Consider the following 15,304-nt stretch of genomic DNA (forward strand, 5'->3'; position numbering starts at 1 on the left):
TCCTATGCTGAAGCTGGCTTTAGAATGAATTTTAAAGGACTATATATATCATACTCGAGAAGATAAATTAACTGTAATTTACCATATGGAGTATTACTCATTTCTCCTTTTACCACTAGAAAACATGAACATAAGGAAGAGATTTGTGAGGCAGTGATTCTTCACGAGAAAACCAGAAGTGAAAACTCTTTGCCACATTTTTTTCTTTCCAGATTACACATACACTCTACCAGAAAAGCAGATTTTAGGCTACGCTTCAAGACTGTAAAACAGTGTTTGTAAAAAAATAATGTTTTTACAGTATCTCTGACCTTATAGACTGTTTCTAGAATCAGCAACTTCAGAGACATTTCAGATCTATAATTTATGCTATGTAGAGTTTTTACAGTTCTCCAGCTACTCAACACATTTCTACATGTTACGTGCCTTCTTACATAAAATTGCTTCAGAATGCTTTTCATCTAGTATAAAATGTCCTAGCATTCTTTATGGAAATCCAGCCTCTGTAGGGCAGTGCCTTTTGTCCTTATATCAAATGGTTTCTGCTTCTGCTTAAAATGTATTTATAGCCTTTGAGTTTACAGTCACACAACACTATCATTTAAAGAAGAAAGCCTAGATGTTGAACTGAAAAGACCTCTTAGATGGCAGAAAAGAGCAATGTTCACTTGTTTGTTTGTTTTAAATTCAGATTCCTGCTGAGTCCAACAAACACTCAGGCACAGAGAAGATCTCAGAAAGGTATTGCTGAACAGTTCTAACTCCTTGTCATTTTGCTGTGTGTGTCTATTCTGATCAACCTGATGAATACATAAAAAAAAAGCTTCTGTCTGGAGCTGTATGTGCATTACTGTTACTAATTAGTAGTGGACAGAAAAACAAAAAAAAAGAATAAAATCCTATGAAGGCATTCAACAATCCTTCTGTATCACGAACTGACTATTCAGTAAGAAATAAGAGATCATAAAATGACACCAATATTAAAAGACAACATCTACTATTTATGGGTATTATTAATTCTTCTCCTATTCCATTTGAGTCTCATAAAGCAAAGGTCAAGATCATTAACAGTGGAAGAGGTGAAGAGTGTGGGAAGACAATTTAACAGCAAGTTCTTGTTTTGTGTGGAAAAACTGGCATTAGGGTAAGTCAAAAGAATGGAAACAAAACATAATTTGACTAACTCTTCCAAGAGAGGGTGAATGTAGAGAGTTTGGCTGTACTATTGACTTCAGCTGGGAAGTTTCCAGGTATCTGCTGTCTGCAGTGCGTGATAGCACCCAATTTGCTCGTGTTCCCTTCCAACCCAGGGAAAGGAGTTTGAAAACGCTGTCAGGCCAGCAAGAGTCAGCAAAAAAGCTCACTGTGGTCATCGCTCTTCATATCCCTTTTCCTCAAGCAGGCCCTGAGGGCCACCTACTTGTGCCCTGCAGCCTACTACCCAAATAGCCCTGCATAAGCAATGGAAACGAAGAAATGATTCCTTTCAGTACTATGAATTGAAGTGTAATTTTATGCTAGAACTGTAGCAAGTGAAATGGAGTACTTTCATTTTATTTCTTCAAAACCATACGGGCAACTTAAAGAGCTGTTTGAGTATTTAACACAGTTGTGTTCCCAGCTTTCCTATAAACAGATCTTGGTAGGCTCCAATATGGTGACAGGACTTGTAAAACATTAGTAACTAAAAATAATTTAAAAGTTCATATGAAAGGAACTTTTGTCAGACCATTCAATACGGCTTTATTATCCTATAATACAAAGACGCTTCTTTACAAAAGGTTAATGGTAAGAGTCAGCAGTATCAAACCTTCAAAATGAGTTTAAACCTTGTATTTTCTAGGCCACCACCAAACTTTCTACTATAAACAGAATACTAGCCATTACAGTGGAGACAACTGAAGTAAAAATATCCCAACTAGAAAATCCAACCTTATTTACGCATTTTAAAAGAGCAGGAAAAGCACAAGCCAAAATGTTATGTTGGTAGATCTACTTCAGATAAAACTTATTTTCATCTTCAATTGGACAGTTCAAATCACGTAAATGATCGGTACTGCCACATAGCTAAGTTTTTAATGATTTAATGCTAAGTTAAATGTCAGATCCCATTATATTTATTTTACATAAGCACTTATGATCTTCATTTCATGAAAAAAAAAAGAACATTACAGTACAGAAAAAGAATGCCTGAAGATCTGAAGATGAACATATGAGGAACATCAAGAAAGGCAGTAAGGCTATGAAATAAAATCATCAGCTTCGCCAAGAACAAGTGCAAACAAGTAGTAATGTTTGCCACAAATGCTGTTCATACTTCTTCTCATTAGGCAGAAGGTATTTTGAGGTAATGAATATATTCAATGATCACTGCTCTAAACTATTTTACTGCTCACATGAGTAAACTTAAAAGTTCTTGTAAATGTTTGGCAGCATGAAAGCTTTCACTTTTTTTCCTGCATGAGATTTGTTTCTTAAGCCAGGTAAGGAAAAAACAGATCACACAGCTTGTGCTCTTTTAGAGATTCTACCATTTAGATAAAATAGCTGTTTCAATAGTAGAAGAAACACATTTAATTGCCTCCACACACACAAAGAAATAAAACCACATACCCACAAAATACCAAAACTAAAAATCAAACCAACAACAGAAGCCAAGAAAGACAGAAGCAGCTCAATGCAGAGCAAAGCCAGAAGCGTCCTTCCATCACTTGAATAAGTGATGTGTGCCATAAAACACACCAATATATTCCTCTTTTAATTTACATTATGTAGCCAGACAGTTTAGCAAGATAAACTTGCTCATATTTAAACTTCATTCTCTCCTCTAACAAATAGTAACAAATCTACTTCTTCAAGAGAATAAGGAAGTTGAGAGCAAAATTGTTACTCCCATAGTTCGGAAGTAACTGGAAAATTCCAGAGATCGCCACAGTAACTCAGTCTAACTGTGGCACTATTCAGTTAACCAACAAAAAACCACAGAGTTTTATATTAACCATAATGTGCTAAAACTAACTAATGTAAATAAGTATCTTTAGACCTATATTTAAGAAATGCCTTTTTCTTCCATTCCCTTTTTCCTTCTCCTGGAAAGAATTCAAGCAAGTTATCCTCAATAATTTAAGAGTACAGCTGCATGCTTTTGGTAAAGAAAAGCAGAAAATTAGAAGTTTATATTCAATCTTAAATACTAACCAATAGAATGGGAAAATAGGCACACATGTCATTCACTCACATGGCTCCTAGAAATCTACAAACTAATTTATGGGTACAATATCTCTAGCCTTTTCCTTTTTATTGAAGAACATTCAATACAGTTTACAAGTATCAAAAAGCACAGCATACTTAAAACATTTTTAATACTTCAGAAATTCCAACTTAACTGTCTATAAAAACCTATTTCAACTAACCCCAAATTACACTAAACAAACAGCTATAAAGTTGGTAATAAAAATCCACTCAGCTTAAACAAACCTAAGTAGATGCAATAAACACACTATTAAAATAAACAGTGAAATTATTTTGAAGGTAATAACAAAGGTATATTTGTGACAACACACTTCAAAAACCATTTCCCACTATTCATTGCTTTAAGTTCTGCGTTGGAAGCCAATCATCTACACAAACAGCTACAAAGAAACTTTCATGCGATTTGGCTGATGATTATTATCATAAATCATAAATATATTAATTATGTGTGTGAAATATTATCACACTATAATATCACACAAATTGTCTCAGTTGATGCATTAAAGAAATTATCCTGAGCACATGCTTCTGATAGTTAACATATACATCCATGGAGCTACCTGTGGCTGATTCAGATGATCTAAATCCAATCTGGAAATGATTTCCGGCTAGAAATTAATATCTAACTTTTATCAAGATGAGTTTCACTACTCCTCCAAAATCTCCGAACAGATGAATAAAACATATTTTTGCATCTGTTCATCCACCGAAACCAAAGTGACACAGCAAAACCCTAGCTTTCCGCTTTAGAATACTTTTGTGTAGATAGAGGTGCTGTCATTTTCTAGCTTTGACACACCAAAAGAAAAAATCCTTTCAAAATTGGAGTCTGCCAAGAATTCTAAATGTAATACTGCAGCAATTTCGTAATGACACATTTAAGTGCCAGGAAGAAGAAAAGACACGTATTTTATATTTCTTGGGCAATGCTAAAGCAGTTTCCAAGTGGGAACTAGAGTGTATTTGAGTTATTTAAAACTGAAGCTGCAAACGAACACAGTCCTGCGGGGTTGTTTGTCTTTCTCTCACCTCCCTCCCCTCCACCCCCCCTTCAATTTAAGCTGACAGATTTTGCAGCTCACTATATGACATTCATATAGAAATAAACGTTCACCCTGGCAGACAGTCTACATACAGACACATACATTCACTGGAAGCGTGTCTATTTTTTCATTTGTTGCCCTCCACATACACATGCACAATCCCCAAAATAACATCTGTAAGACGGTCAACTATTACCACTGCCTTATAAGCTATAAGCTAAAATAAGGTAACTTAAAGCATCTGTTTTGATTCTTCTTTCACTTAGTGTTGCATGCTGATTAAGAAAGCTTAAATTCCTGCTACATTCAGTCTCTTAAACATGATCCAATAGATGAGCATAGTTGAATAAAAATCTTGGAAGTTACACACAGAAAGTAATAATCAAGGAGCAGTCAATTACTACTTAATATTAGACTTGCATTTAAAATCTTAACTTTGAATGCTAAAAATGCTGTATATCACTTTGCCTATGATGATGATGAATTATTAAATGCTGGATTTGAACTGCTTTCTTTTTCCCAAAGAAGAAAGAAATGCTTTACGTCTAAAAAACAGTTAAAATGCATGTCGAAAAATAAGAATTACTCACCAGTCTCCAGGGAAATTCATTTCTTACCAAAAGTCTGACACGCAAACAACAAAATACACACCAAGACGTGAGGTACAGCCCTTTCTTCTCTAAAGCTGCTCCCCAATGAGCACTGCACAACCCTGACCCAGAGAAAAAGCAACTCAGCTGTCAGGACTGCTAGCCTCCAGAGAAAGCTGATACTGCGGTGATGTCACATACTTCTGATGTGTTTCTGCAGCTCCAAGTTATCAACTCCTTTCTGCCAATAAAATCTCTGCTTCGAAATGATGGAAGACAAAACATATTTAACAACAGGATTAAATTTCAACGGGAGCTAACAGTAAAGATTTTTTTAAGAGCGTGTCATGAGTTATACAAAATGTTACAGAGAGAGGAAGTGAAAAAGAACAGATGTTGGCAGCATTATACAAACACATTCTTCTAATTTACCTTCAACTCGCAAAGCCTTTATTTGTTCCAGTGGTATTCATAAACCAGAGGAATGATCTGGAGGGAAGACTGGCGCAAGACACCACAGCATGGTACAACCCTCTGCAGGGCTCCAGGTAAGATAGCTAAGAGAACATCCCAACACTGCTTTGTAGCCCTCAGCAAGGCAACTTGTTCCACTCTCCTGACCTCCTCCTGCCCCAGCTCCTGCTCCTCCATCTTTTCTGCTTGCACTGTAGGCCTTGCCCTGGTCAAATTGAGCACCTGGGAGTACAAGGTAGTCCCATGATCCTCAGAAAGCTCTTGCCTCATTCCACTGGGAAATGAAGGCCAGGAAACAGGCTGAAAGATCAGCAGAAAGTAATCTTGTATGCTACAGTCAGGAACTTTTGATACCAGAATGGATGTTTCCAAACTACTGAGACTGTGATGCCGTATATGCTGTGAGGAGCATCATGGAAAGGAAAAGATCAACTGACACAGGGGGAGACAAAGACATGGACAGGGATCCCTCATACTAAAATAAAAATTAACATAGATTATTGTCCCGAATAGCTTCAAATTAAGGTCACATATTTTTAAATATGATAGCCCTTAGATTTTAAGCAGCCCTGAAATAGCAATATCTAATTTAGTTTTGGCTAGGAATCAATAGGGGTGCTATGCAGCTAAGAACTGCTTTCAGCCAGCCAGACTGAGAGCAGCACAGGCGTCTGAGTACAAAAGAGGCCTGAAATTATTTGACACTGTAATAAGTATAATTATCTATGATGTATGAAGACATGAACCCTCCATAACAAAAGAATCCAAATTCAGCAAGACAAACAACCGATTAAAAACAAAACAAAGTAATGCAATATGAGTAAGATGGGGAGTTCTAAGTATAGAAGAACAGATCAAAAAGAAAATGCAGGCCTCTGAAATGGAGAAGTACACTGCAAAGCCTACACTACGAACCAGTGTGTTCGTAGCTGCTTCTAACCCAACATCTCTGTATATTTGTGACTTGTGTTTACTTCTGTGATATAACGTCTGTACTTCCACTAACTTTTCTTTTCCCCTTTTTCTAATGGACCCACACAAGAAAGGCTGAAAGACAGAATAATTTAAGTGTGATGCAGGAATGCATCAATGACAATTGATTATATATATTACTTTAAACTGGAACAACAACAACAATGAAAAAGCTTACCAGTATGAGTATACGCTCTAGAAAGAAAATTACAGAAATAGGCCTCATCTGACCTAGTACAGTAAAGTGAGATAAAACTATCCTATACAAAGAGGATATCGAAGCTGTATAAATGAACACTGGGAAAATTAAATAATCCTGAAGCCAGAGCAAATAGATACAACTTGTCCAAGAAATATAGGTTGGAAATAAGAAGTTTCCCAACTCAAGTTGTTCTCATTAATGACATCACGTAACTTTTCTATGACAGAGGTTAGTTTCAAAATCTCCTATGACCTACTGTGAAACAATTTCCCCTGTCATACAAAATTCACTAGTTCAAAACCCTAAGTGTTTCTAGAAAAGTACAGAATATGAGATTTGAAGACAAAATTACCATTCCAGAAATCTACTGACCATCAGTCACATGTTAAAGAGCCAGTATTAGACTATGCTTCCCTCTCTCACTTGTATGTTTCCTTTTTAAAGAACTGATCCTCTGCTTGAAATGAACTTGGCAATCTCTTCCTCCTTTTTGCTAGAATATGATAAGCTTCTAGAAGCAATTAATCCCTTGTTAGTTCCAAGACATTAACACCTTTCTTTGTAAGAACTGTGCTATTTTCAGAAGAATCTAAGCTTCATTAATAGCCCCCAGCCTTGATTTCAGAGAGAAATTTGATTAAGTATTAGCACATGATGTTTGGAGATGAAGACAAGCAGGTCCAAGGCAGCTGAAAGGGAGAACTACTAGGTTAGCCCCATTGATATATGGTACCTTATCATCAAGTAAGAGCACGTTTTGAATTTGACAAAAACTTAGTATTGAATTACATTGGCTTTCTACTGTTTTCCATTTTTTCCGCAGTTCTAAACAGTTGCAGTAAATCACCTCAGAAAAACTCAACAAGCTGGACAAGATCCCAACTTCAATTTCATGTTTAGAACTAAATTCAAATCAAACCAGGCTGCAGAAGCCCATGTCCAGCTGAGTTTCAAGAGTACGAATGACGATTCCATAGCTTCTCTGTGCTTAAAAACAGTGTGTTTTAACTGTTTATGATCACTGACATTTGTCCTTACTCTGTTTGCTTCTGCTCGTTTAGGTAGAAAAGGACTGGAATTATGTCCCTGCCTTCTCTTCTTCAGGCTAAATAAACATTTAGCTGGCTTCTTCTAGCACATCATGTGTTCAGGCCCCAAAACCAGCTTTGCTTCTGCTGCACTCACAATGGGATCAAAACTGGACACTATTTCAGAGACATCCTCCAAAGTGGTGACTTAAGCGGCTTTTAGACAGAGTGGTGATTATTATCAACACGTGATTATCTTTCATCACTGACTCAAAGCCTGCTCAACATGAGGATCCCAGGCCATTTTCTGTGATGCTGCTCCTCTTCCTGCACACTTGACTGAGCTGAACTCGAGCACGTTCCCAACTGCTCACTCCCTCCAGTTTGCTGAGTTCTCTGTATGACCACACTGCCCTCTGGCACACTGTACCCTCCTCACAAGGCTGGTGTTATCCAGGAACTCACTGAGGGTGCACAATTCAAGTCCCAGTATCAATCCCAAGGAACAATTCCTTTAACAGTCACCTCTTTAAAACTCCAACCACTGTTTGCTACTCCTTAAGCCCAGAAATATAAGTAGTTTTTCAGCCAACTCACTGTCCATTTGTCTTGTCCATACCACCTCATTTAACTATGAGTATAGTATCATATAAGTCTGCATCCAAAGGTGAATGAAATTCACTGGTTTCCCTTCACATGAAGACCTGGTCATCTGAGAAAGCAGTCAGGTTGCAGTCAACCCATGCTAGCTGTTTCTGTTTACTTTTCAGTTCTTCAGAAAACTAGAAATAGCTTCTACAAAAATTTGTGCAGTATTTCCAGAATCAGAGTTGAAGCTGATCGGCCTTTAGTTCCCTCGATTCTCTTCTCACTTCTCCTTTGAAAAGAACTATAATGATTGCCTTTTTCCAGTCATCAGATTTATCCACCAAACCCTAAGACCTGCAATAGCTGATAAAAGCCAGTTTCACAAGGATATCTGCAAGCTCACTGAGCACCTCAAATGCATGCAGTCTGGTTCCATGAACTTGCATGTTTAACTTGCCTAAGCAGCAGTGAGGTATCCATTTCCTTGTAAACCACAAGCTGCTCATATTCATCAGATCACAAAGTTCTTTCAAAAAGGAGGGATTGTCACGATGCTCCCCTAAAATAAAACAGAAGTCTCTCCTATTTTCTGAACGAATTTCTTAAGAAAGGCAACGTTTACAATCTCTGAGTAACAGCCAATGTAGATTACATTGTGTGGATACTAACCAAGTGTAGACAACATACACGAGAACTACTAATTATTTTTAGGATGAGTTAAGCTCAGTTGAATAAGACGCTCCAAATGTCTGGTTGATCATAGCAACATGGTCTCTATTTAAATGCTGGGCTTTTAATGAAGAGCAGTGCTTGTTTTTGTCATTACATGTGTGTCAAATAAGCAGAAAAATATTGCTTAGATTACAGCGTTCTCAGAATAAATTGCCGCTGAATTGGTATCGTTTGTTTGCAGAATAAAATGCCTCTGAATTGATATTGTTTGTTTGTTTGATTTTTAATGGTTACACCCCTAAAATAAGAATTCATAGCTGTTTCAAACACAATTCAGAAAACAATTTGTAACAGAATACACCATTAAAAAAAAACAAACAAAAAACAACAGCCAAGGAGAGGGCCTTTGAGGGAGCTTACACTCATCAAAACTAAGAAGAAGAGGCTGAACAACAAACAGTGCCATGTAAAAATATCAATGGTCAGAGTTGCAATCAAGCCCAGCAAGCAAATATGGCTCTAAGACCTACTGGCTGGCTCCTGCTGCTTCTGTTATATTTATTAACCTGCTGTATATCTATGACTGAAAGCACTGATGCGTTGTTCTAGCATTTAAACCGTATCCTGCCTGGTTTATTTAAGTTCTATACACCAAAATAAATGAATTCTGAAGTCAGAAGTTTGACTGTTGGCACAACAGACAGAACAAGTATTTCCAACAGCAAAGCCCAGTCCAGGCTTGCAAGTGACATGTCTATTTCTGCCCTGAACGTCCAACAGGTTAAAGATATGCAGTAGGATCTGCATGCAGCATGAACATTAATAGTTCAGCAAAAGTAGTGGGGAAGGCAAGATCCCAAAATCTTGTGGGATGTTTTTTTCTCAATTATGTTGACGTACAAACACTGACAGAGAACCTTAAATAAGTGGTTAGGAATAAAGAGAACCAGCATTTAGAGTTACTGGTTTATCTTGAGGGAGATGTTTATAGCAATCTACAAGTACACAACTTTCAATTCTAAGCAATTAAAAAACAACAACAATACCCAACAATGCAGATTTTAAACTGATATAAATTTGACAAGCATTTTCTCAGGTTATGATAAGGAAAAAAGGGCATCTTTTAGTGAACTACAATACAAGCCTTAGAAGCAATCTTCTGTTTAAGAAAAACCTCTTAAATGGCTGCTCACAGAAAGCAGCTGACACACAGACACCACAAATTTTAAACAGGCCCTCTAAAATTTAGTCTGATTTTCTGGGAATACCTTATATACAGTAGACATCTATGCCAGTAGCATCTTTCTTCAACCCAGTTTGTCTGCAAGATTACGTCATTTCAAATGTGGCATCTAATAGGTAGTTTAGCCTTGTCTGACAACTAACTCAGATTTTTACAACACTTATGAGAAGTGACTTCTGATCACAAAGCCTTTGAAATCTGAATTCAATACGACAAAGAAAAAAGTAATTGAAAAGCATGACTGTTGTGAATTGTGTAATATCATAGAACCATAGGATGGCCTGGGTTGAAAAGGACCACAATGATCACCTACTTTAAACCCCACTGCTATGTGCAGGGCCGCCAACCACCAGACCAGGCTGCCCAGAGCCACATCCAGCCTGGCCTTGAATGCCTCCAGGGATGAGGCATCCACAACGTCCTTGGGCAGCCTGTTCCAGTGCGTAGCAATGCCAACGTCATCACAAAATTCAGCAACATAACAGAGGTACACCACATCGTTCCCCAGTAACATTAACACTACCATTCCAAAGCTTCTGGTAGGCATATTTAAGCATTACCAAAAAGCTTGGTGAAAAGTGCCGAGTCCTATTTGCGAACTGAGCAGTTCTTGTAAGTTTGCAGTTAATAATAAGCAACACTGTAGATGCTCTGCTTTGGCAACCCTTTGGCAAAACAAAACAATGAGCTGCTAAAGAGAAACTATGTAGTGTATGTTCTGTCAGTGAAATGAATGAAATCCGTGTGGGGCAATCACGCCAGTGTTGATGTGAGCACTGCCAGGAGCAGGACTGAAGGCAGAGAGGCAAGGTTTACACAAGGGTCAGCATCTTTTATCACACCAGAGATAGAGCTGGAAAGGAGCTGAGGGTTACAAAGCAAAAGCCATTGTTTAAACTTGAAATAAAAGCAGAAGTGCTCACCAATTCATGCAAGCTGAAAACCACCATCCAGAAATGAAACTAAGTATGTTTATCAGACCACCTGAGAAGGAAAGAAGGTAACATACAGTGGAGCGGAGTTAGATTTACTTATTATACCGTTCCCTCTCCCATAAAGGGAATGTGAAATAATGAGAGGGTGAGCTGAAGTGGGGAGGAAAATTAAGTAGTGTAAAACTAAAAGTTAATGATTTGCAGGATCTGATAGGTGTCTGAATTTCATCACTATATTTGGAGATAAGACTGAAATATTTTTCTCTGAAAAAGGGTTCAATTTTCTAAACTGTAACTTTCTTCTTACACGGAGATGTCAAAGCTTTGCAGACTAATAACTGGAAGCATTTTAAACCTATGAAAAATATTCTTTTCCTAATATTTTTCAATGAAAAGGCTCTGCCATTTTCATTCAGCCTTTTTAATAGATAACAGATGAACAAATCAGTTTGGAAAGCCAAAGAGCTTTCTAGACCAGAAATGTTACAAAAGCTACATCAAGATGGTGGGTAATGTTTAATACTGGCTTCAATTTACATGTACGAACACAGATGCTCACTGCAGTGACTCCCTCACCACCCCCTGTCACTATAAGAGGAAAACTAAGAAACTGGATATCTCTCAGTGTAAACCAATTAATATATGTAGTATCTCAGTTGAATGTAAATAAATAAATAGAGCCAACAACAAAAACCTTAACAATATTTACTTGATTTAAACACTAAGAAATGTTAATGAAATTAAAGATAACATCCAATGGACCAAGTTATCAATCTGAATATAGCTGCAAAAGAGAATCGCTACATAACAAAATGAGAAGGATACCTTAGTGATCGGAATCCCAAACTGACAAAGCAAGAACCTTAAATGTAATACCACGTTACCATGAGTGTTGTGTTAAGATACCAGCACCAGCTGCAAGCGATCTGGCATTTCCAGATGGTATAACACAAAGCCAGTAGCTAAACTCTCACAAACAGTGCAGCTTGCAGTTTCCCTAGAGCTATTTGGCTTTTCTTCCCATTGGGCCAGGTGCAGGTTTGCACTGACATGCCTTTCACTACCTGAGATATTTCACTGACAGCAGCTCAGGGATCACATCAGGCTAATTACATCAGGGTTATATGCCCTCCAGCTTTACTTTCTGCTTCATAAGAATTTCTATGTGACCTTGGCCAAATAAATCCTTGTTTCCATTTCCAATTTGTAATACTACGACACAGAATACTCCCCAGCATTAAAGCAACTAAATGCAACGGAAACTGCAAGATAATAATGCTGTAATGGAACAACACTGAAGTATTTTGATCATTAGAGGAGTTAAAAATCCAACTCGTCCGAAATCAATGAAGTCAATGAATGTCTTAGTAATGGAAAACTCCAAAGGGCTCAGGTTAGCCATCTGGTATCTGGCTTTCCTTTTCCTTTTGATCAATGACCGGCTTGCAGATGTTTCCATGAGATGCATTATAGGATATAATTTTAGGGATCTAGCAAAATTCCATCACTCAGGACTATTTTCTGCAATTCACACCGCCTCTTCTTTCCCTCTGGGCAAATCCCTCTTGAACACTGGCACTGCTGTCATCTGCTGAGCAGCAGCCAGACTTCACCAGAAAGATAACAACAGCTCTTTGAGGTACTTCCAAAAGCAGCCCTCAGATACTTACTTTGAGAGTCTTCACCTGAAAGCTTCTAGAAGATACATGCCATTTCTTTGCTCACATAAAAAACAAATGTACTGGGCAGTGTGGGACAAAGCAGCATTACAACAGAAAATGGCACTGTTTAAGTAGTGTCTTTTTCATCTCTCCTAGTATGTGAAAAAATTGCTGTTTAGGCTAGATTTTCTAGCAGGAATTCTAAAACCCTTTTCCTCATTCTTTTGTTCTAGAAAAACTTTTTTTTCCTTTCAAAATCCTTCATTATACACTGAATACATCTTCATGTACCTCAACTGTCAGAAACCCATGGCAGGATTTTTAGGAGTGCAATACAGCCATTTTGATCCTTTGTTAACTTAATCATGGGTCACATTAAATTCAGCCAGGAAAGGAGACCTCTAAAGACTACAAAGCAAATATTGTTCTATTAAAAGTTAAGCTTGAGGGTCATTCCACTAGTTACTTGTTTCGTCACCAAACACTGGGTTTTCTCTGATTAAAAACTCTCTAATAAGTGTCCATATGTTAACTTCCATGCAAATGAGGGATTCTGAACCAGCATGGTTATGTTACAGTGCCTGTGTAATTCCCTGGAAAAGAAAATCTGCACACTATTATAAATAATGGCACAAGAGCAAAGGGAGCTTGGTGAATAATATTTAAATACTGAAATAATAACTACATTAATAATTTCCATATACATAGGAGAACATGGAAATCTCTCTGGATTAAGGTATGAATATACACACAAAACATAATTTATTTTTCAAACCCAATCCAAATCATATGCCAAAATCAGCTCTTCACTCCTTCTCCTTGATCCCAGTGCTCTGGAAAAACACAAAACTGTGATGGGCTTAGAAATGAAATGAATTGCTATATGGCATTTTTTCATGAAATTCAGATCAGTTTCATGAACAAAATGCCACTGAGATGTTTAAATACTAAGTCATTCCCTCACTACCACAGTACAGAAACGTGCATTAGATTGAAAACGCTAAAAATATTTCAATTGTTGATGTTCTCTGGAGCATAAACTACTATTCCAAATCCTCTAAAAAAAAAAATAGATACATGTAAATAAATAAGTTGAAAGATGTTTCCACTACTTTTATGGCACTTCTCTGAAAATACATGGAAAAAAAAAAAAATTTATATGCCATTTCAAGAAAAAACACCATGGGGTATTTTTTTGTTTCTCCCTTTCTCCCCCTCCTTTTCTCTTCCATTTGTTTTTTGTTAACTGATGTATGAGGAGCTTCTGATCTACAAAAAATGAATTTTTACTCTTTGTTCTCTTTCAGACAATGTAAAGCTCTTGTACGTAATAATTTCCTACACGTTTAAGTGATGGAAATTCCCATCAAATACCTATTCATTACAGGATTGTGATGATCTAACATCCACATGGCTAAAAACTGCCAAAATTCACAGGACTGTACCTAACACCCACTTTAAATTTCAATGCTTGGAAAACGTACAGACAATTCTCAGTTCATTCAGCCAAGATTTAACCAACTTCTTACTCGTATTCTCTTGTCACAAGCCAGCTAAAGATTTAAAAAAATAAAGAAAATAACACAAAATGAGTAAGCAAGTTGTGGAGGATCCTGAAACTTTCAGATCAGCATTTGGTTTCTGAACTCATCCTATATACACATAGAAAGATCTAGGAATGCCTTTGCTATTTTTCTATTAAAATCTCGGGCTCAATGCAGATTTTACAGCCAATTAATTTAAATGAATACTGGTGTGCAGTTTCATTACTCGTTTTGAAATGTAAATTTAGCTCATGATTGTGAAACATGGCTCCATTCCTTCCTACACTCTATTAAAAAAAAAGTATCTAAAAAAAATGCCATCTTCCTCTTCACATTATCAGCCCACAGAATACTGTCTAAAATGGGTCAAGACTTGCTGCAGAATGCTGACGAGGATTTTAGACACAACCTTCAGTCTAAAATTGTCACAGCTCTCCATCTGGCACATGAACAAGTGTCAGCAGTAGTAAAATCTTTCATTTAGAAGACAATCTGATAGCCTTCACTATCCAGATTTTAATCGGTCGAAAAAAAACAGCTGGCAGGCAGACTGACTGCAATACAAACAAGAGGTTCCCCCCCACTCACCTCATGTCCCTAACCTCCATATCCTTTGCTAATGTTTTTTTTCTTAGTTTCATGCCAACTTTTATGCTAAAAAAAAACCTGAAGTGATATAAAGTTTATTTAAACATTATTTCGGCCTAAAATTCTGCAAGGTGGCTGAAGTTTCTACTACATTCTCAAGTCTATTCAGCTATCTTAATAAAAAAGTGATAAATAGACCAATACCTTTTGGACAACCTTACTTAATCTTCTTAATAAAAAAAACAAACAAGCAAAAAAAACAAAAAAAAAAAAAAACAAAAAAAAAACCAAAAAAAACACAGTGATTTACATGTTTTACATGGCCAGTCACATGAATGGACACCTGGAAGATGCTACCAGAAAACCTATGGTTTCTGTAAACCTAAATGGCACATCTACACAGTGGAGTCTTACGAACTTAAACTTTTATTCTGGAACTTGACTGGAAATTACAATACAACAAATCAAGGTGAAATAAAATAAAATCTCACTGATGACTGGTATGTGTAAAA

The 15,304-nt window shown here is 37.0% G+C and overlaps 1 protein-coding gene across 44 annotated transcripts in view; it reads right to left on the minus strand.

The window, feature by feature from the left end:
* Positions 1 to 15,304, minus strand: part of PLEKHA5 (pleckstrin homology domain containing A5) — a 165,350-nt gene that overhangs the window by 87,275 nt on the left and 62,771 nt on the right. For 3 of the 44 annotated variants that reach the window (XM_085543034.1, XM_015868086.3, XM_085543046.1), the window contains exon 1: positions 4,886 to 5,226. The exons of the other annotated variants lie outside the window; for them this stretch is intronic. In XM_085543034.1, coding sequence (XP_085399160.1) covers positions 4,886 to 4,905 — 20 coding nt within the window. In that variant the 5' untranslated portion in view covers positions 4,906 to 5,226. Of the gene's footprint in view, positions 1 to 4,885; positions 5,227 to 15,304 lie in introns of those variants that run through there. 44 annotated transcript variants of the gene reach the window in all.

This window comes from Coturnix japonica, chromosome 1 (genome assembly GCF_054131305.1).
Source record: "Coturnix japonica strain WE chromosome 1, WE-NBRP24, whole genome shotgun sequence".
NCBI lineage: Eukaryota > Metazoa > Chordata > Aves > Galliformes > Phasianidae > Coturnix > Coturnix japonica.